General features: G+C 37.5%; 1 protein-coding gene across 1 annotated transcript in view; it reads left to right on the top strand.

Moving 5' to 3' along the window:
- p3h2 (prolyl 3-hydroxylase 2) overlaps positions 1–18301 on the top strand; it is a 35028-nt gene extending 16727 nt beyond the window's left edge. Inside the window, exons 3-15 of the mRNA XM_053512491.1 lie at positions 2509–2698; positions 3388–3519; positions 7328–7455; positions 9994–10083; positions 10708–10748; positions 10835–10926; positions 11627–11754; positions 12035–12130; positions 12503–12653; positions 15565–15682; positions 15853–15928; positions 16007–16147; positions 17564–18301. Of these exons, the coding sequence (XP_053368466.1) occupies positions 2509–2698; positions 3388–3519; positions 7328–7455; positions 9994–10083; positions 10708–10748; positions 10835–10926; positions 11627–11754; positions 12035–12130; positions 12503–12653; positions 15565–15682; positions 15853–15928; positions 16007–16147; positions 17564–17641 (1461 nt within the window). The 3' untranslated portion in view covers positions 17642–18301. The remainder of the gene's footprint in view (positions 1–2508; positions 2699–3387; positions 3520–7327; positions 7456–9993; positions 10084–10707; positions 10749–10834; positions 10927–11626; positions 11755–12034; positions 12131–12502; positions 12654–15564; positions 15683–15852; positions 15929–16006; positions 16148–17563) is intronic.
- Positions 18302–23413: the final 5112 nt, after the last annotated feature.

The raw sequence follows: 23413 nt of genomic DNA, 5'->3' as shown, positions 1-23413 counted from the left end.
TATTAATAAAGATGAGCTAGTTGGACCTTTTCAGGTTGAAGATGGACTCAATATCAAACCCCAGACCTACTGACAGTTTTTGACACTTTCTTCAAGCAGTGGTACAGAAAGAAGTCTCCATTTTTCAAGAAGACCGTAATATACGTAGTAATATTAAACGCCTAAAACATGAAGGAATAACAACATGGCCTTCCTTCCTCACCTGACCTGAACCCTATTGAGATCTTGTGGGTCCTCCTTAAACGGGAGGTTTACAGTGAAGGAAAACAGTACACCTCTCTGAACAGTGTCCGGGAGGTTGTGGTTGCTGTTGCCCAAAAAGTTGATCTTCAACAGATCATTCAATGCTATTCAAGAGTAGGGTGGCTATATTGGTCACTGATTTTTTTTTATTTTTAATGTCAGAAATATTTGTAGATTTTAAGTTGTTCGTTTATTATTCTCACTTTAATAGATGAAAATAAATGAATGAGATGAAAAATTTACTTTGTTCATTTAGTTACATAATAACATTAGCACACGTAATAGTTGGCCAATGAATGTGGACACATTTTACTTTTTATAATATTCACATTTAAGGTTTATGAACATTTTGGATTGACCAAGAGCACTGTACTTGTTCAATTATGAAATTAATCTCCAAAAATATAACTTGCCTAATAATTGTGCACACAATCAGTCTTTATTTTAAAATATTACAATATGCATATTATTATGACACCAGTCTAGATTCTCGGTCTAAGAAGTGTTTATCATCAAGAATTACTGTATCATATTACAGTTGGAAATTTTACAGTGATGCTACAGTATTTATGTTGGACTTGGGTATTTATGGACAAGGCAGGTTTGAGACATTTATAATTTGCCTGGGTCTCACTTAGAGCAATTGAATTGCAAGGCGTGGTACACCCTGAATTCGCTGCCAATCCATCACAGGGCACACACAGATACACACACTTGTTCACACATTATGGGCAATTTGGGAACGCCAATTAGCCTAATCTGCATGTCTTGGGACTGTGAGAGGAAACCGGAGTACCTGGAAGAAAGCAGGGAGAACATGCAAACTCCATGCACACAGACACGAGGCCTAACTCTGATCGAACTGATAAATTTGATAAACTTGGGTTTGTATTGTTCTGTATTTGATTTAAGTACGAATATAATAATTTCACTGATCGTAATGCTATTGAGTTTTATCTTATTGGAGCGTTTCCATGCTTTTGATATATATATTTTTTTAGTAAAGTTATGCTTAATAACCTAAACCACAGTAGACGTGTAAACTGGATGGTCATTTCTTGAGGTTTGTTTTATTACTGTGCCTCACAACTACTATTGTATTCAACCATTCCTTGGAAACATGCAAAATTCCGAACTGCTTTGAATTATGAATAATTATTCCAGTTCGCAAAACATATCCAGGCTCAATCACTACTGCCAGGTGGCCTTGGCATCGGTGATGATGTCATCATTTGATTATCTGGTGTGCTACTGTATAATAGGGGGGAAAAGACACATTTGCAGTTAGCCTGAGTGGAGTGTCTGCTTATTAGACACAGCAGTAAATCTGAGACACAACCCATAGTGGTGTAGTGGTTAGCACTGTCATCTTACACCTTCAGGGTCTGGGTTTGAATCCTGCCTTAACTATGTGCATGGACTTTGCATGTTACATTACTGTACATGTGTCATTGCTTATTCACTTTAATGTCTATAGTCAGCTGTTAATTACAAGAGATTCTATGAACAAAGTGCTGTTTGTGGACTTAAATTTTCCCCAGATCTTAGATTAAATCTTGGCTGAATAAATGTCGAAAAGATAAAGCCAGGCATTTTTTTCTAATTTTCATTCCCGCCTGTTCTTTTATGTTTCTCGCTTTTTTTCTTTTTCGCTTCGTTTAGTCCATCCAATCAAGTACACATTGCTTTAGAATTGACTAATGGATTCAAAGATGTGAAAGCACACCCATAAATCCTATTATGTCATAAATCCTTCATCAATTATTTCTTGACAGAACTCATACGGTAGTGTGCAAAAGTCTTAAGCCCCGTTTATTTCTTCATATTTTGCTTTCATATAGCCAGACTTTCTTCTATTTTAAATGTAGTTTTGAGGAATCAAACTTTTTGTCTTTCATTTTTTATGTGAGCAGTTTTTGAGGAATGCTTTATGTTTGTTAATCCACAAAGTAAATCAGTCAAGCATAAATTATCATCTCACTTACAGTAAGTCATAAACCAGTGAGAAACAGGTGCAGATGTTGACAGATGTTCAGGCCGGTGATTAGTGTACCGCTGATGCTGAATGCTGAGTGGTTGGAACTGATGAGAGGGGAAATGAGGTCGCTGTTGAAATTTTTACATGAACATCCAGTTACTAAATTGTACCATTAGGCACTTTACAGATTATAAAACATTTGTTCCCATTTCCTTATTTAATCTCCAGATAAATGATTTGTGGCTTTTTTTTCACTTATTAAATGTGTATATGAATTGTTTGTTTAGAGATCCTTCGCTGCCGCGGTGGAACTGTATGATAACGGCAACTACGAAGCATCCGTGGCGCTCTTCGAGGAGGCTTTGACTGAATACTACAAGGCAGACATGGAGTGTCGAGTCCTATGCGAGGGGCCTCAGAGTTTTAGGGATCACGATCATGTGCTCTATCGCTACACCATGTCTGAGCTCATCTCAGGTAAAAGCATCTCTGCCAGAACTCAAGATTTCAGCTTATAATGTCATAATGTTCTGTATATCGAAGACTCAACATCTAGTCTAGCCAAATACTTTTAAAATAAGTTTATTATTAATGATGCAAGGGCATACTGTTTTAGTGATAGTATTATTTGCTTGTAGGATTAGTTACAAAAATTCAAATATCTTATAAGGATTGACATCTTGTGTGTTTGACTTTTCTAGTGTGGGTTACACTAACTGATAATAATAATTAAAATAAACGGTTAAAGCAGTGGTACCCTTTAATTAACCCAGATCAGAGACTTGTGCGGTGGCACACGTCTGGTAAAAACCAGGCAGCCGGTTTATGTGCACAGCTCATTGAAATGATCTCACCAGGCTTTGACTGAGTGTAAGAGTCGAGATACAGATTGTTGTGTCTGTAATTATAACCGAAAGTCTATAATATTACTAAGAATAAAATATAATTGATCATAAATAAAAGATCAAACAAAATAAGCTGACTTAACTGATAAGAAATTTTAAGAGTTGCACAATAAATGTGTTTTCTTTAAATGTATTTTCATTTTTGCAATATTAGACTTTATTCATTTTGTTTGTTTTATAAGTTGAATTGCATGTAGAAAGCTTACAAGCTCTGAGAAAAGTTAGTGGCTCGGCACTAATGAGTCGAACTGTTCCTTCCAGATCATTACACACAAGTCCTGAACTGCAAGCACGAGTGTGTGAGAGATTTGGCTACACGCCCAGGTCGCCTCTCGCCAATGGAGAACTATCTGCCGCTCCACTATGACTATCTGCAGTTTGCTTATTTCCAGGGTAATGTACAGTTTGCTGTTGGTTCGTTATGTCGACTGTTTCAGCTGAGTGTCAGTGCTGCTAGAGTCAGTTAACTGGAATGTAAGCACATTGGCGCTGTGTTTCCATCCATGCAAACGACCTCGTAAATTGTTGCATGTTAATGCACAATAAGTGTTTTAACTACTAATCTCTCTCTCTCACACACACGTCTTACTCTCTCTTACCTCATGCTAGGAAGCAGGCATGTAAAAGTGCTGTCTTTCAGCCTGTTAGTCGTACCGTGGTATCTTAAACACCGGCCCTGCCACTGGGACCAGGCCTACAGTAAGCCACTAATATCAGCCTAAGATATTCTCATAACTGTCAGAGACATCAAGTCTGCATCAGGCATGCATAATGTGATAGTTGTATTTTTTTTAGGAGAATATCTACTTAATATATTTATATAGAGTATAAATAGTTCGTAATTAAGAAAAGTTTTTTTTTTTCAGGTCACTCCACATTACTCACCATCCATATCAATACTGATCACGCAACATTTCATCCCTTATGACATGTTACAGGTTGAATTTATTGCCTTTGGAAAGTACACAAGTGAAAACCAGCTGTGTAGCTAGGATGAAAAAACATGTACTTGATGACAGGTGCATAGTTTTGGATTCACTGCTGCCAACTGTCGATATTTGTTAAATATAGGGAGGCAGGATATATTCGAACAGCAAGCCCTTCCACACAAACAGCAAGCCCTTCTGGTCATAAACACATGTTGGACATACTGGACGTACTACGTCGATTGCAAATGAAGGGGAAGCAGATTAAAGTGATGGAAGGCAGACACGAGATTCTGTCATTGTTCCAAATTACTGTATTAGTAAGATGCAGAATAAATATTAGAAAAAAAAGTCATAAGTGTCAGGAGTCAAAAAAAAAAGTCCAAAGGCAGCTAAAACAGCAATCAAAAACCTAAGCATTGTTTGAAACCGACTAAACATGATTGACTTCTGAAAAACCTGACAGAATTTTCACTGTTCACTAAAACCTTAATTTCTTAACCTTTGAAGCATAAACATCAAACATGTGGCTTGTATCGATTGTACCACATTTCGTTCAGTGTACACAGCTACTGTATTATTATCATGTTGTTAAAGATGTTCTTAGCAAAGTACTCAGTGTGTTCAGCCTCATTGCACTGTAGTGACGATTCCCTGTTTTCTTGGAATCCGGCAGATCAGCTGAAATCCTCCTCCTCCTCCTCCTCCTCCTCCTCCTCAAACATGTTTCTCATGCCATTGCGCCTTGGCTATCGGGTCAGAATGCATGCCATTACAAAATACTTTTCCCCTAATGCATTTCGCCTTTTCCCATGTGTATTCCAGCGAATCATAGTGAAGTTTATCTGTCCTAAAAACAATCCTATTGTGTAGAGAAAAAATTACCTAAATGAATGAATGAATCCGGGTCTAAAGAAGAAGCACACAAACGTTGCATCTGTTCATATGGTTTTATACACATAAATGCCATGCATTACAAGTTGTCCTTTTCTTTTTGTGTGTCTCAAAAGGTGTCCTGACCTTCACAAGTTGGAGGTTGAAGCTACAGTAAGACCTTTTATAAGAGATGACTCAGCAGAAATAACTTAACTGCAGTTCTCCAGGAAACTGAATTCTCATTCCCATGAAACTGAATGGGGTTCAGTAGACATGGAGTAAACGATTTGCCACATCACTACTGTACAAGTGGTTGTGCAGGACAGTGGTGTAGTGTTTAGCACTGTCGCTGTGCACCTCCAGGGTCCAGGGTCGATTCTCACCTCGGGTCTGTGTGTTACTGGAGCTGCATGTTCTCCTCGTGCTTGGTGGGTTTCCTCTGGGTACTCTGGTTTCCTTAAACAGTCCAAAGACATGCAGATTGGACTAATTCCCATTTGCCCATAGTGTGAGTGAGTCCCCATCCAGGGTGTGTCCCACCTCATGCCCTAAGTCTCCTAAGTTTTCCTGCTCTGTACACTGACTGTGAAGTTTTTCACCCGGAACATGAGTAAAATATAAGCAATCAGCACCAAATCCCACACCCCGTGTTCAGTGCAAAAATATGTACATACCAGAGTTCAGCTGAGACTTATATAAAGCTTTGACTTGAACACAGAGATAAAAAAAAATCTGAATTGTTCATTTGATGTGTCTTATCTCAATGATGTAACCATCATCAAGTTGTTCCTCTTTCTGAGATTATTTTGTCTGCTTGATGAAATGAAGGAAAGCTTGAAGGTATACAGGGAAGAAAAAGCTTTTTTTTGGACTCAAACAGCACCGGACCCAAGCTGTAGTACTCTACCTATTGATAAATGTTCAAACTTTTAGGTTGCAGCAAGGGAAAAAAACATCCATGATGAACTGTAATAGCTAAGGTTATTCTACAGAGGACAAAATCATCTGTTTTTAGTCAGTTTGAGTCAAGAATGGGCTGATTTGTCAGTTTTATCAATCAATGCTTGAGACATGAAAAACAGATTTCATGGTGCAGAAATCTGTGGAAGCCCCTGGAGATTGGGTAATGGAAAAACCACAGAATGCTGTCTTCTGAAAACATCTAGAGAAAAGCATGCAGAAATCTCGGTTTAAAGATTCAATACAAATTTAAAGGTTAAAATGGGCTTTTAGGGATTTTGTGATTGAGGTCAAAGTTTCCGGAAGTGATCTGTATGGTTCTACCCTGAACTGACAATATAATATATAATATATAATACTTATAACTGATAAAGGAACGATAATAGCCAAGAGTGACCGTGTGTGAGTATACTGTACGTGCTGTGTGAAGAACAGGAAGTGGACCGGCCTCTAACACTTGTGCACCTCCATATCAAAGAATATGGAAACTTTAAAAACTTTAGAGAGACAAAGTGCTGCACCACAGCTGTGTGAAAGTAACACAATATGCCTCTTTAAAATGATTTCATGATCTACGGTGGAGGATTATTTACAGGGTGATAGATAAAAACAGACACATGTGGCAGATCTGAATCCAACAGTTTCCAGTGAGACGGTGGCCAGTTTTGATAGTGTGACAGACGAGGCCGCTTATTGCTTAAATAAAATAGATTTAAGCAAATCTAAGTTCAAATTTAAGATCAAAATATACGTTTGATGAAGTGCTTTCTACCAGAAGTGATTGCAATGAAAAACTCCCTAAGATGGCAATAGGAAGAAACCTTGTTAGGAACCAGACTCAACAGGAAACCCATCCTCATCTGGGTGATAACGGATAGCAGGGATTGATCTTCAGTCATACTGTGTGTTAGGAGGCTGGAGAGGAGAAGACAGGAGAGGCGTTTAAGTTAATACACTCCAGTTTTATTATTCGAGGCTCAGGTACAACCTGTATGTACGAATTCCAGTTCTGAACTATTGAGTGACTGCAGTTACAAGTCATTAAAGAACAGCTGTTTGCATCAGCCGAGTCCAAGACTGTCTTCATGGTAAAGTGAAACCATCCCAAACGCATTCCAAACAGACCACATGGGGCCTCAACACAACGAGATCTCCAACCAGAATCGCGAGATCTGCAGTACTGATTGTGCTCATAGTAGAATGTAGGCAAACAGGCCAGAAAGTGATGCTGAAGGTTCTGGTGAGGAGTGACGAGGTTTAGTGTTGTGATGAAAAACAGTCAGTTTTAATTTCTAACTAATTGAAACTGAATTGTATTTGTAATCAGTTATATTGGGTAAATTAAGGAAAAATGAAAAGTATGAAACATCTCGTTAACTTTCTCTCTCTCTCTCTCTCTCTCTCTCTGTCTCTTTCTTTCTTTCTTTCTTTTTTTTTAGTAAACAATCTGGAGCAGGCTTTGGTCTGTGCTCTGAGTTACCTGCTGTTTCATGAAGGAGACGAATCCATGACTGAGAATGTGTCGTACTACACTGAAATACTGGGACATGGGGCACAGCCTCGGCAGGTAAGTTATAGTGAAAGCTTGATATTATTGATATTTTAAATTTGAATTGAGGAATTTATACAATTCATTAACATAGGTCTGAGAGTTTACCCAAGACGTGTGTGTAAACTCTCCAGCCAAAATACTCGGTATATGATGCATTATTAATACCTTAAACTCCTGTTATTTCACTCTTTCTCCAAATGTCATGTTTAAGTGGCTGAGCAGAGTTTAGCAGGCGAGGGTAACTTCTTATATGAGGTCAAAAAAGGAGAAAAGTATAAATGGCTTTTTTAAACACTGACCGTTACACAATGTAAAAAAAAAAGAACAAAATTTTTTTTGGTTACAATTTATTTATTTATTTATTTTGTACACACTGGAGACCAATAAATAGACTTATGAATTTAATTTTTAATAATAGGTTAATTTATCTCAACACAGAATAAAGCGGTATAGACGATGTGTGAGTGAGTGAGAGAGAGGTTAATTTATATTTCTAGTTATATTTTATATCACGACATCAGTTTTACACAAACGCTTGAACTATTAGGGCATGTAAAAAATGACTAAAATTAATACTGGGTGAATGTCATATTGTTTATACTGCTGTTTCTGTTTATTTAATATTATTTGTTTTCTATAATAAACTCATTTTGCATTGCTTCTAAATATACGATATAAATACGCAGCTTATTTTTCCATATAGCTTAAGTTTATATACGGTACACTTATCATGATCATGAATGTCATGGCCGCTATATAGCAAGTTATAGAGCAATAGACAATAGACCGCTTTCAGTGATTTCTTTGAACTTGTCTTTGTCTGGGGCAAAATGTTACAAAATTATATTATTATTAGTAGTAGTAGTGGTGGTATGATTATTATTATTATTATTATTATTATTATTATTATTATTATATTTTTTTCTAATGAAAGGACAGTAGTATGTTTCAATCACACAGTATATAAACGCACAGTGGGGTAAGTATTAACAGATTTCTACAAAGTATTAACAAAATTAAAAAAGAAATAATTGACAAGGTTCTTTGCCCAGCCCTAATACACCCAATTATATTGTAAAATATACTAATTTAGTGATACTGAAAATACAAAAAATAAAAAATAAAAATCCTGTGTTCATTTTCCGAGCTTAAGGCCTCTCAACTTCCTGTTAGTGATAATGGACCCCAGCTGGTTGCTTCTCTGTGCAACATAAAAATGGGTTGTTTGACAGCATGGCTTGGATCGACCAACACAAGGAGCTCAGTGCAGATCTGAGGAAGAGGATGGGAGATTTACACACGTCAGGAACATCTCTCAGAGCCATTTCTAAACAAATGCAGACTCCAAGCAAGTTCCAATCAGTTTAAACTATTGTACATGATGAGTAAGTTATAAGGAAATGTTGCCACCAACTCTACCAAGAAGAGTGTACCAATATCCAGGATTCTGCCAGAAGCGAATGTCTTAGAGACATTTGACCACACTGTCAGACATACTGTGTATCGGGACATGTTCTAATGCAGTACTTTTATATACTGTTTATTTTTGTCCCACTGGAACTAAGGGACAGACCTGTTCCAGCTCGACAGTGATCACAAAGCAAGCTCCAATAAGACGTAGTTTGCCCAGGTTAAAGCGAAAGGAATTGATTGGCCTGCACAAATCCCTGGTCTTAGACCGGATGAATACCTGTGTGATGAATTATAATGCCAACTGCATGCCAGGCCCTGTCTAACCTCACAAATGCTTTTGTGGCTGAATAGGCAAATCCCCACAGCCAGACTTTAAAATCCAGTGGAAAGACTTCATAGAGAAGTGAAGCAAATGGAGACTAAACCTAAAGTGGGCAGTTAAGAAAGCACACATGAACTTGATGGCAGACATCCACAATCTTTTGGCCATGTAATATAGTGAGACGTCTCTCAGGCCAGAGTAACTGGCATGTTACGGTTTTAGTTTATTCTGTGGCAACCGTGTCATTCATTCACAGTGTTTTTATTTCCTAGAAATGAAAATTAAGCTCGTTTCATTTCCAGCAGCAGGTTTTCCACTCAGAGCTGTAGATCATCCTGCCAAAGACCCATGGATTTCAGAAAATGTTGAAATGTCGCAGAGCTCTTGTTTCATGGCTGTTGTGAAAGAGTAAAACTGTTCCAAAAATACAAGTGCTTCCACCTGTTTTCACTTCCAAACATTTACATTTTTCTGTTCCTGTGGGAGATACACCTAATCTTTCTTTAGAGTACTTACAGGAACATCAGCAGTCCTTTTCAGATTAGTCCCGTAATGTTTGAACATTATGTTTGAGGTATAAATAGACTTTTGTATTACAGGTATGTACTGTATTATGGAGGGTCTTGAATCTTCTCACTAATGTTCACTTGTTTTGGTATTTCACTAGAGCTACTGCAGTTTTACGTAGGTAATTATAATACTATGTAAAAGGGAGACTTTTAATAACCTTTTTGTTTTTCCTAAACATACTGTAGAGTGGAGAATGTTTGATTGAGAATAACGCAGCACTATGAAACTTTTCTCCTCCTTGTCAATAGGAAACTGTGGACTATGTGAAGAGGCACAAGCAAGAGCTGGAGCTACTCCTTATTGGGAGTGAAAATTTGGGTGTGCCCTATGTAGAGGAGGTGAGAATTAAATTGTGGGATTTCAGTAGCCTTTTAAGCACACTTACACTGTGTGAGATGATCACAGTACTAAAACCTGGATAAAATTAAACCATCTGCATGTCTTTGGACTGTGGGAGGAAACCGGAATACCAGGTGGAAACCCACCAATCACAAGGAGAACATGCAAACTCCATGCACACAGACCCTGAGGCGGGAGTCAAGCCCAGACCCTTGAGGTGCAAGGCGACAGTGCTAACCACTAAAACACTGTGCCAGTAAAACTATAACATACTGTAGTGTGTGATAATGTCTTTTCCATGTAAAATTCCACAATGGTTGCCTAACAATAGTCAGGAAGTTTTCTATGTTCTTCTTATGTTATCAATCGATATGATCTGGAAATCAGCTTGTGCAGAAAACAGGCGGACATAAACATAGACATGTTTGAGCTTGCAGAAGTAAGAAATTATATTAGTGACTTTTAAACAAGCAGCATAACAGCAGTCATACTCATGTATTAAGTATTACATTTTTGACAAACCTTTAATTATATTAGAGTGCTTATAATTTAGGAATCATTCATTTCTGTGATGTTTGGAATCTTTGTCATTAATCTTAATATCTTTCTGTTTTCTTTTTAAGAACTACTGGAGAAGCTCGGGTGGAAGACATAACGAAAACGGGTATTTCGGTCAAGTTTAAACTGAATTACAGTATTAATTATCCAAAAATCAAGAGCTCTTGCCTCATATTTTCTGTTTTTCTTCAGGATCCCCTCTGGAACAGATGGGTGGATGGAATATGTGCCCATTTCTAAGAAAAAGAACAGCTCAGTGGTGATGATGCAACAGCTTCATGAGGGTAGGTTAATGTGTTGCAGCGTGTCTGGATTGCAGTGCAGAGTTTGGCGTAACCTCCAGTGTGACAATGTTTTTTATTATGGGGTGATCCCAGCCAACCCTGCAAGATTTTCCAAGCTAGCAGGAGGACATGTGCATGTTAACGTCATAATATATATCAGGAGTCTGGGGTTGCTCAGTGGTTAAGGCATTGGGCGATGGTTCGGAAGGTCCCAGGTTTAAACCTCACTACCACCTAGTTGCCCATGTGGGGCCCTTGAGCAAGGCCCCCAACTGCTGAGATGTATAGTGCAACATTTTATTACTATATATCAGGTATCTTAAACATTTGGCAGACACCTGATATATAGTAATAAAATTTTGCATCTGCCAAATGCTATCAATGTAAATATATTAATTGACCGCTCAAAATAGCTGATTTAAGAAATTAAATTAAAATCACCCGTTTGACTATTACCTTTACACCACTAGCATCATGGCATCAAGGTATGACACTTACCTCGAGAAAGAGATTGTTTGTGAGATACAATGTGCATGTTTACCCTATGATTTATATATACAAATTAATAGCTACAATTAAAGGGTTAATATTGGCAATATAATGTATCCAATCTTAACAGCAACATCAGAAAGTACACATGCTTTGTGTAATTATATTAACAATAACAGTGTATATTTAAAACTCTGTTACGTCTACGTAGGAGGCTCGTTGCTGTATGACAGTATTCGTCTGGTGCAGAACTCAGCTGCTCTTAATGGAACACAGAGAGTGGTCTTTGATGATGTCATTACTGAAGATGAGTGTGCTGAGCTCAGGAATATTGCACACGTATGTGTTCTTCATGACACACCCATACACTGCAAGAAAATGGCATCTTAGCAAGCGAAAAATGTTTGAATCTATCCACACCTATGTATAATTTCTTATAATAAGTTTATAGCAAATCAAGTATAATGTTATTAAACATATATATAAATAAATAAATATATATATATATATATATATATATATATATATATATATATATATATATATATACAGTGTATATATAATGTAATATATTCAATGTATGCAATATATATTTTTTCCACTTTATCTCCAATGCTAGATTACGACAGCGGCTGGTGATGGTTACAGAGGAAAAGTGTCCCCTCACACACCAAATGAAAAGTTTGAAGGGACAACCGTGCTCAAGACATTAAAGGTGATTCTGTTTTCTATTCTGGTGTGGTAACTGATATACTGTATTTGCATATAATTTTTAAATTGTATTTACCAATGTCTCTCATAATAAATAAACAAATAAATAATAGATCATTGAGGATTGATGTTTAGGATTGACAATGACTAAAGTCCACATGACGGGTTTGCCCCATGTGCCCCATATGTGAATAGTTTTATAATGTTCATTAAACCGCTCTACAGGGATCATAATATTTTTACACTTGTAGTGATTGGCTGCAAAATAACTCGAGCTGCTGGTATTCAATATTCGATTAAATTCAGTTCAACTTTTAACAATGTTCATACACAGAAATGGTCACCTCTAAACTTTTAAAGCTGTTGTGATTTACAGTTTGGTTATGAGGGCCGAATTCCTTTAAGAAGCGCCCGTCTCTTCTACGACGTCAGCGAGAAGGCCAGGAAGATAATTGAGTCCTATTTCAAGCTGAATTCCACCCTGCATTTCTCATACACGCATCTAGTGTGCAGGACAGCTATCCCAGGTGTGGTACATTAATCACTGTTGCTGAGAATCCAGTCTTTTCATCCCCCATCGAACTGTTACGATAACAAACTGCAGTTAGTTTAAATGTTCTTGATGGTTTATTACCTTAAAAATCAAGCAGATTTATGCCAGCAACACAGCATGCTGTAAGTCAATGATGGAATATACAGTATGTGCTTATATGTAAGCCTTGCCACTGAGTGTTAATAGGAAGTCTTTAGGCTTCAAACTGTGGTTTTTGGATATGTCAAGTAGAACAAAAGTTGTCATTTCTTTTTTAAGGTGTCAATTTTACCACTACTGGAATATATGAATTCATATACTATAGAAGATTGAATTGCATTTAATGCTAAACCTCCCTGATGTAAACTAGCCTACAGCCATGCTCTGTGCTGTTAAGGCCTTTAGGAACCTTTAAGATCTTGATCATGAATCAAGGAATTCTCTTGATGAACAGCCTACCTGGTCGATGCTTGAAAGTGTTCTTTGATAATCCTTGGCAATACTAATGCTGCAATCTTCTGTGCCTGGAACGTGGAAAAAAATCCCACACAATGGAAAATTCATTTAGTTTAGGATTCCCAGTAGGGATCTCAGGCAACATACACCTTGCCAATGTCAGTAACCAAATGGTCGTGCGAAACAGTATGAGAAACAGATTTCATCATTTCTGTTTTGAAATATATATATATATATATATAGTTCATGTACAGTGGTGTGAAAAACTATTTGCCCCCTTCCTGATTTCTTATTCTTTTGCATGTTTGTCACACTTAAATGTTTCTGATTATCAAAAACCGTTAACTATTAGTCAAAGATAACATAATTGAACACAAAATGCAGTTTTTAAATAAAGGTTTACGTTATTAAGGGAGAAAAAAAACTCCAAATCTACATGGCCCTGTGTGAAAAAGTGATTGCCCCCCTTGTTAAAAAATAACTTAACTGTGGTTTATCACACCTGAGTTCAATTTCTGTAGTCACCCCCAGGCCTGATTACTGCCACACCTGTTTCAATCAAGAAATCACTTAAATAGGAGCTACCTGACACAGAGAAGTAGACCAAAAGCACCTCAAAAGCTAGACATCATGCCAAGATCCAAAGAAATTCAGGAACAAATGAGAACAAAAGTAATTGAGATCTATCAGTCTGGTAAAGGTTATAAAGCCATTTCTAAAGCTTTGGGACTCCAGCGAACCACAGTGAGAGCCATTATCCACAAATGGCAAAAACATGGAACAGTGGTGAACCTTCCCAGGAGTGGCCGGCTGACCAAAATTACCCCAAGAGCGCAGAGACAACTCATCCGAGAGGCCACAAAAGACCCCAGGACAACATCTAAAGAACTGCAGGCCTCACTCGCCTCAATTAAGGTCAGTGTTCACGACTCCACCATAAGAAAGAGACTGGGCAAAAACGGCCTGCATGGCAGATTTCCAAGGCGCAAACCACTTTTAAGCAAAAAGAACATTAAGGCTCATCTTAATTTTGCTAAAAAACATCTCAATGATTGCCAAGACTTTTGGGAAAATATCTTGTGGACCGACGAGACAAAAGTTGACCTTTTGTGGAAAGTGCGTGTCCCGTTACATCTGGCGCAAAAGTAACACAGCATTTCAGAAAAAGAACATCATACCAACAGTCAAATATGGTGGTGGTAGTGTGATGGTCTGCGGTTGTTTTGCTGCTTCAGGACCTGGGAGGCTTGCTGTGATGGATGGAACCATGAATTCTACTGTCTACCAAAAAATCCTGAAGGAGAATGTTCGTCAACTCAAGCTGAAGCGATCTTGGGTGCTGCAGCAGGACATTGACCCAAAACACACCAGCAAATCCACCTCTAAATGGCTGAAGAAAAACAAAATGAAGACTTTGGAGTGGCCTAGTCAAAGTCCTGACCTGAATCCTATTGAGATGTTGTGGCATGACCTTAAAAAGGCGGTTCATGCTAGAAAACCCCTTAAATAAAGCTGAATTACAACAATTCTGCAAAGATGAGGGGGCCAAAATTCCTCCAGAGCGCTGTAAAAGACTCGTTGCAAGTTATCGCAAACGTTTGATTGCAGTTATTGCTGCTAAGGGTGGCCCAACCAGTTATTAGGTTCAGGGGGCCATTACTTTTTCACACAGGGCCATGTAGGTTTGGATTTTTTTTCTCCCTAAATAATAAAAACCATCATTTAAAAACTGCATTTTGTGTTAACTTGTGTTATCTTTGACTAATAGTTAAATGTGTTTAATGATCAGAAACATTTTGTGTGACAAACGTGCAAAAGAATAAGAAATCAGGAAGGGGGCAAATAGTTTTTCACACCACTGTAGATCGATTTAATCCATCCATAACAAATCCATGCTGTAAGAAGGAGAACATGTTGGATGAGTTGTACAAGCAGACACACTTTATCTTACACTATGGGCAATTAGTAAATTCCATGCAGCATATAACATGTCTTTGGACTGTGGGAGGAAACTAGAGTACCAGGAGGAAAACCACCAAGCACTCCACACGTGTCATGACTTAAACCATGATTTAAACCACCAACCCTGGAGGTGCGAGTGCTAATCACCTTAGCCCAAAGCAATGTACCATCAATCTTCTTTGTATGTTTAGAAATTTCAGAGACTTGCCATACTGGCGTGTCCTTCCTTTAGGCATTCAGGGTTTTTTTTCCCCTTGTACTTTGAACTGCGTTTAAGATTGGAACCGAGAGTAGAGTACAATGGATTGCAGCATTTCTCAGGAACATTTCTGGCCACTCATTCTAGGGTGGAACTGGAGGGGGATGAGTTACAGTAGGTAGAAGATGAGTTAGAACTTAAATATTAACATAAATCGTGACTAATCTTATGCATAATTTTACTAGAACATTGACTATTACTGAAGGTTAACTGGTTTGTTCCACATTAGATCAGCAGGATCACAGGAATGACCTTAGCCACCCGATCCATGCTGATAACTGTCTTCTGGACCCTGAAGCCAATGAATGCTGGAAAGAGCCTCCTGCTTACACACACAGAGACTACAGGTTAGAACTGATTTGCTTCATTAAATTTCTTAATAATATCTAGCAAGAGCCAGTTAAAATCAACATGACTAAACACGTAAAAAAAAAAAAAAAAGTTTCATCACTAATCTGTAAAGTTTCATTATTTCTAAAGATCTTCAAACTCAAGAGAAATTCTTTGTCTCCTGCAGTGCCCTTCTTTACCTCAATGGGGATTTTGAAGGTGGAGAGTTCATATTTACTAAAAAGGATGCCAAAACCATCACGGTATGAAAGTTATGAAACCCTTACTTGGTTTTCATAAGGAATTTTTTTTTCTGTCTGTAATAATATTTTCTGTTTCAGGCGTCAGTGAAGCCGAGGTGTGGGCGGATGGTAGGTTTCTCCTCAGGGGGTGAGAACCCACATGGTGTGCGTGCAGTCACAAGAGGGCAGCGTTGCGCGTTGGCACATTGGTTCACACTGGATCCCCTCTACAGAGAGCTAGTGAGTATTGCCTTCACATTATTTGTCACCACGTTAGATTTTTGTATTTGTTACGAGTTCTGGGGTAATGTGAGTGGACGATCAGTCAGATAAGTGAAATGTAATAGCATGTAAAAACATGTCAAATGAGAAGTTGAGAAGAATGAGAAGGCCACATCACAGGCCACATTGCTCACTTCCGATTTTTTGTCATGTGATGACGGTTCACATTTATAATTATGTGACTTTCATCAGACTCTAAGATATAATGTATGTTTGTGCTCATGCGATCTGAGTTAAAATCTGTCATGCACTCAAACATGAGGCGATTTTGGATGTTGGAGTGTTTCTGCGAGAATTCGTGCCCTTTCATTATGTAGAGCGTTTATGAGGTCATAAACGCTGAGGTCATGAGGCCCTTCTTTATGTTGGACAAGAAGGCCTGGCTCACAATTTTTGTTCCAGTTCATCCCAAAGGTGCTGGATAAGGTTGAGGTCAGGGCTCTGTGTTAGGGCAGGTCAAGTTCTTCTACACCGAACTCATCAAACCATGTCTTTATACAGTAGTCCTTGCTTTGTGCACTGGGGCTCAGTCATGTTGGAATAGAAAAGGGCCTTCCCCAAACTGTTGCCACAAGTTGGAAGTCATTATTAACATTATTAGCGATGTCTCTGTATGCTGAAGTATTAAGATTGTCCTTCATTGGGGATAAGGGGCCTGATTGAAACATCAGAATTCAATAATTAACAGGTTTGGGCGAATACTTTTGTCGGTGTAATGTATATCCGATCAGAGTTGTACAGGCAGACACCAAAAAAACAATAATAGAGATAAAGAAAAATCTAAATTGAATCACTTTAGGCTGGTAGGGTGAGTGTAGTCTTAATAACATTTGCGCCAACTTTCCTAATGTCAGGGAAAAGTGCAATAGAACGGTCATTTAGCTTGGAATTCTTAGTTGGAACCTTGTGCACCATCCACAAGACAAAGGTAAAGGTTACATAAACATAAAGGTTACATTTTAATAGTGTTTATAAAAAAAACTGATGCCTTCTAAACTTTTTTAATTATTTGTTATTATCACCCGGTAAATCATCAAAAATCTAACAAACAAAAATGCTTTCTGTCAGTTAATGTCTGTATGGACTTGCATGACTCTCTTCATGTCTGTTTAGGTCTTCTCAAGGTTTTACACTTTCTTTACACTGTCCGGACACCAGTGGTGGGCTATGACAAAGGACAAAGACCTCATGCTTTCTTTTATGTTATTTACAGTACACTGTATTATACTGTACTGTATATCACACTGAAGCAAAGGAAGGAGAAGAAATATATCTAGATACTACATCCCAATACTACAGATTGAGGCCAACAAATCATACTGTAGTTAACTGAACGTTCTGACCTTTTTAATATGTTTTCTAATTTTTCTTTAGGAGAGACTACAGGCTGATGAAGTGATCCAAGAGCTTGAGCACCACTCGGATGACATCAACCAGAAAGACGAGTTATAGTCCCGTGTCTGAGAATCAGAGAGCCTTTCTATTTCCAACAGTTCCTATTTATTTTGTTCTATTGTGATGAGAACTATTTTATTTTTATACTGTTTATTGTTGCGTTGTGTTTCTGTAATTCAGTTCCTCTAATCGAGGTCTTGTGCATATCAGGGTACATGTTGGTCAGATCTTATAATATCACCTTTAATGTGCTTTAATTGCAGAGATACTGTACAAAATAATCTACGGTGTAGATATGTTTTTGTAGTTTTTGTTATTAAAACGGAATTGTTCTAAGATTAAGAGAACTATTTTATTTGTATTAGGATCAGGTTTTGCAAAGGATTTTGTGTGTCCTCCATGTGCCTTACAACTTTTTTTGCTATTGTCTTTTTTCATCTGTAAGCATTAGAACACTGTATTTTCTTTTACAGAATGATAAGAATATTAAGATGTGGTTTGTTCCTGTTTCAAGGAATTAAAAAAAATTTGTCTTTTGTCTCATGGTTTTGGTTGACTGTCTTGTTGGGTGCCATTTGCACTGTACTTATGGCATTTTCGTTAAGTTCAGACTCGCTCAATCACATGATTTTCATAAGGAGCATGCACTGATGTGAACTGTCACACATATAAGGTATATCAAACAATAATGTAATTTAAATTAAATATTTAAATGCATATGATGTTTCTATTCGATTTTTATTTGCAGCTCATTTTGGTTAATACACAGAACTGTACTTTAATTACTATAGCTTATTTCTTTTTCTTTCAGTGTCTCAAAGATGTAAACGTGTCAAATTTATTAAAATGCTTATTTGTTTTGGTTTTTAAAAACTAGAAATGGACAAATCCACAAAACAAACAACAGAGTTCCATGCAACATAGCTAACACATAAAACACCAAACACACTAACAATCACATCCATTTTCTGAGATGAATTGGTGGGAAACATGCATTTATTCTCTACGAGACCCAGGAGTCTCATTTGCTGTATGTAGCGATTGTCAAAAGTGGAAACATTAAATGCAGTTGTGAACCTAAACACAGCCACTTTTGAAGAAGCATAACCTCAGCAGTCCAAGGAAAGGAAAATAAATGAGCTTAAAGCCCAGAATGAGAGGATCGCACAGGACATCTTACACTCACTCATCACCAAGAACATCGAGAACATCAAGAATATCCAGCGTGAGTGCTCTACAATTGTTTAGATTCAAACAATTGCAAGAATTCCAATCTGTCCAGTCTCAGTCAAGTCACATGACCATGTATCAGAGATAGTAAACTCTATAGGACTACATACATAAATTACTCAGATTCAATCTAAGAACATCAGATTTTTTTTTGTTTAGACAGCCATAGAAAAATCAAGTCTGTGTCACACTAGGGTACAAAAATTGAATTCGTGTCACTTTAGGCAGTAATGTGGACAGAGCCCATGTAGTACCAACAGCACACAATCTTCTGCCATTACTATATTGCAGGACGGTACAGAAACACTTGCACTTAGTAAAAGTCATTTGAAATCTAATCGTGTAGAGCTGCTTCATTGACCATAGACATGTCTCAATGTCAATATTTTGAGAGAAGTGATGACACGGAATGTTGTGTGATCTGAGAGACCTGCTCTAGTAGCTCATGTGGGTGGATTTTCATCCAGACTCAAGATGCAGAATCCTGGACTGGCATCCTCAGTGCCAATCCCAAGCTCAGATTTAAAAAAAAAAGGTAGGGTTTCATCAGGCAGGAAATCCAGTGTAAAACCTGTGCGGAGTGAAATGTGCTGATCGTTTGGTCTGCTGTGGCAAGTTCTTAATGAGAGCAATCAAAAAAACAACATCTGTCATGCTGTGTTCACAAAGAAACATTAAAAAGGTATTTCGTGTGTTTCACATTGCTACCCTTTCTTACTGAGGACCATAAATCTAACATTATAGAACTACATTCTAAAATACTGTGATGCTAAAAGATGTAAAACATTTACCTACAGTAGGTTCAACAGTCTACTGTAAAAAGCTGAAGACATACCTGTTGCCGAAGTGGCCATAACATAATGTGGAATATGTTTTCATCTATTGGCTGGTACCCGTGTTTTTTTGTGGTCGTTGTCCTCTTGTCTTGACTTGTCTCTTTCTCCCTCTACCTCTTCTCATCCTTTTGCTCTCACTGCCTTTTGATGTCAGTTTAGCCAAGGTCTGTATGTATAATGCTAAAGCTCAGACTAACTGATGTTCAATTATTGCATAAATGTTTTTTGACTGTTAACTTTTACTTAAAATTACATTAAAATTACATTTAGGAAATTGGCAGATTATTCAGAGCGATTTACAAAAGTGCAACAAAACTGCATAAAATAAGCTATTTAAAATTAAAATAAGCAAAACCATAGTCCAAAACAAAGCAGAGATATGTTGAGTATGAATCAGAAAGAATAAGAAACACAATAATATGCCGGAATTTTTTTTTAATGTAGATTATCTTCTACTAAAGTGATGAAAAGGCCAAAATATAAAAAAAAGTAAGGATCTGTTTATGATCCCAAACAAACACGCACACTGGCTTTATCATCTTTATTGGTGATGTAACTCAGCTTAATGAATTGGGGGGGTCAGAATTTAATCTCCTGAAACTGAGACTAAAAGCACAAATCCAAAAAACAACAAAACAGCATGCCTGGACAAGCATCACGAAAAGTCAAACCCAACAGTATATTGCTGTCAGTTGGTTGCAATGATGCAGCTATTCCAAGCAAGGGATATGCAAGCAAAGATTATTACTTACCTTAATTTGCTTTAAGACTGTCTGTTCCGATACTTTTGCTCATATTTAAAAAAAAAAACCTGTCTGACAAAGATCCCATGATCTAAACCTAAGTAAATGTCAGAAAAGGAAAGCTAAAATTCTGATCTTTTATTTCCTGCATTCCTTTTGATCTCACTTTCTGAACGGGGCATACTGTACACCTGCACCTATATTTGAGTTAACCAGTACTGATCTTTTGATTGCATTACATTTAAGGTCAAACGAAACATAGTCTAAACGTCTTTTTGCTTAACTGCTGGGAACAATTTTGCAGCAATGCAAAAACTATGTTTAATAGCAGTCTTCTGTTCTGTATTGTGTTCTGTTACGTTCATGTGGTTCAGTAGTGTCTGTGCCTCTGAGTCTTATATTCCGCAGCGGGGGCTGTGTAGTTTTGTTTCTTATTTGGTCTTTATGTGGGTGACCTGCTTTTGAAAGTGTGTTTCCTGTACACAAGACCAGCTGAAATTGATTCTATAGTTATTGTATTTTTTTTTTCAGTCTTACCTCTCTTTAATGACTTACCATTTAATTGCTGTTAAAGTGAATATGTGAAATGGTTTTGTTGTTGTTGTTGTTGTAAAAATGGTACCTTAAATTATATTCAGGTGTGCTTTAAGGGGCTCCTCTGTCTTACACAGTTAAACTCTCTGAGTATGAATGGCCAACTCTCTGAGTTCATAAATAACCAATCTGGTATGTTTAAAATTCCATTGTCACTAGTGTGCTGCAACCCGAAATCACATTTCTATGACAAATGCCCTTCTGCTTTTCATCTGGCATCAAGAAAGGTGCATGTGTGCATCAAAAATGCCTGAGCGCCAGGTGCTGAGAGTGCCTAAACATACTGAACAATAGCAGTTTACCTGTGTGAGGTGCTTGAAAACATCCTTTAAAGGGGTTTAAATGTCATCCATGTTGCATGTTTATGTTTTTATGTTTTTATGATAATATATTATCATATTAACATATTATACACATGATACATGCACCCATGAGTTCAGGAGAATCGACATTTCTAAGAAGGTTTGTAAATTTGGATGAAAGTTTTACTATACTAAATTTCACTTAATAAATGAGGCCCACAGAAACCAGTGAATTAAGTACCTGATGTTAGCCGAGAACATCCTATGACTGAGGTAAGACCTTACTAGCTCAGCAGTTTCCCCCACAGGCCAATCATATGCTCAAGCAATTCAGTAAGTCATGTACTGTGGTGAGTCTGTGCGGTTCTCCTGATCAGTATCCGCAATATCAGCACTATTTCTTTTATGTGCTGTCTTTTTTGCAAGCTGTTAGAACATGTGGGGGTTATAAACCCTCCTGTAATTATGTGATAAATGTATTCTGATACATTGCCCTTTAATGCTAAGGAACTAGAGAGCGAAAATAAGAAAAAGTTTCATCTAAGTGTTTACCTGAGTCAAGGTATGAAGGACTGTGAAACTGCCTTTCGAGTGATGAAAGGATGACATCGTAGATGGGTGATAAATGGTGTCTTAGGCCACATCCTCTGCTGATAGTGTGTGTGTGTGTGTGTGTGTGTGTGTGTGTGCTTAGAACTTAATGTACTTACCTCTAACGTTGTTAGAACCTCAATTGATGAAAGACAAAATAATGGAAGTGATGTCACTGTTTAACCAGTTCCTCAAAGTAGTAATTCCCATAATAATGACAAGGTGGACATCAATTTCTGACACACAAATTTATTAAAAATAAAAGAAACCACAGATTATTTTGTACCATCAGCCATGCTCTGCTGCATACCACAACTACAGGAAGAGTAGAACCTGCGAACCTGGTGTCACTCTTTTCACATGCATCATATCAAGAAACACCCTCAAAGGCGATCAAGTTAAGCACAAGAGAACACACAGAAGCCTGCATGCAACAGTGTTGCATTAGACACAATCCTTGACACATTCATAATCACATAGCAGAAAGTCTGGCATTTCCAAGTCCTCCTCCCACCAAAACCTGAAGTGAAACTGTGGGTTTAGTGAAGATCACAAAACAGGGAACAGAAAAAAATGATGTGGAACTACTTTCGGATGTCAGACTTGGCCCCCCTCAAGACCTCACTGCATTCAGATAAGGAAATTACATTTTCTACCAAACTACATTGTGTGTAAGGACTGTTTGTGTTGGGCTTTAGATCAAATTCAATATTAATCAGGTGACAAGAAAAATAAATAAATAAAAATAAAGAGGAAGGGTCACAACATTCAAGTCTGTGTTTCAGTTTTATGGATAGCACCATTCTATAGGATTGAACACCAGACAACTTGACTTCAAGCCTGATTTTTTTTTCTTTACTGTTTTCTTTATTCTAAGAAAATACATCAGTGACTTGGTGGCATTAATAAACAGCACATTTATTGGTTTGTATTTTTACTTATCACAGTTTTATGTAACACTGTTAAACATCCTTGGGACAAAATGGCACCATCTTACTTAAAATTTCAGGGTGGTTCATCACCTGCTAACCCCTTCACATCTCTTAAGCTCAAGCACACTGCAAAATGGCGACATTTTGTGAAAACTCTTTCCCGAAAACTTGCAAAATTATAGATTTACACAGGACTGACAGGAAGTGTTTCTAAATGTAGTGCCCATGTCGTTTTTCTTTAGCAACTTGGTGAAATCAAGAAACAGCACATTGTGAGCATATATAAAACTTATTACAGTTACATTTAACATTGTGAAATGGCTTAAAGGCTTCAATGTTTCACAGGACGGCTTTAAGTTTTAGGTTGTTTCCTCACCCCAAAAGGTTGTTTCAGAGCTGCTGGTGTAGAGATTTAGGCAACACCAGCTGACCAATCACGGTAAGAGCAGTCAGGCGTCGATATGTTGAGTCATTGGACAGGAGTTTTTACAAGCAGGAAAGGACCTGTCTAGTGTGTAGGCGTAAACGATAATATAAGAACTATAGTAGCGTAAACTAACTGTTGGCGTAACAGTAATGGAAAACTAATGGCTTAAACATA

Source organism: Clarias gariepinus, chromosome 15 (assembly GCF_024256425.1).
Source record: "Clarias gariepinus isolate MV-2021 ecotype Netherlands chromosome 15, CGAR_prim_01v2, whole genome shotgun sequence".
Classification (NCBI taxonomy): domain Eukaryota; kingdom Metazoa; phylum Chordata; class Actinopteri; order Siluriformes; family Clariidae; genus Clarias; species Clarias gariepinus.
Note: the sequence above shows the minus strand (reverse complement) of the source record. Positions and strands in the feature narration are given on the sequence as shown.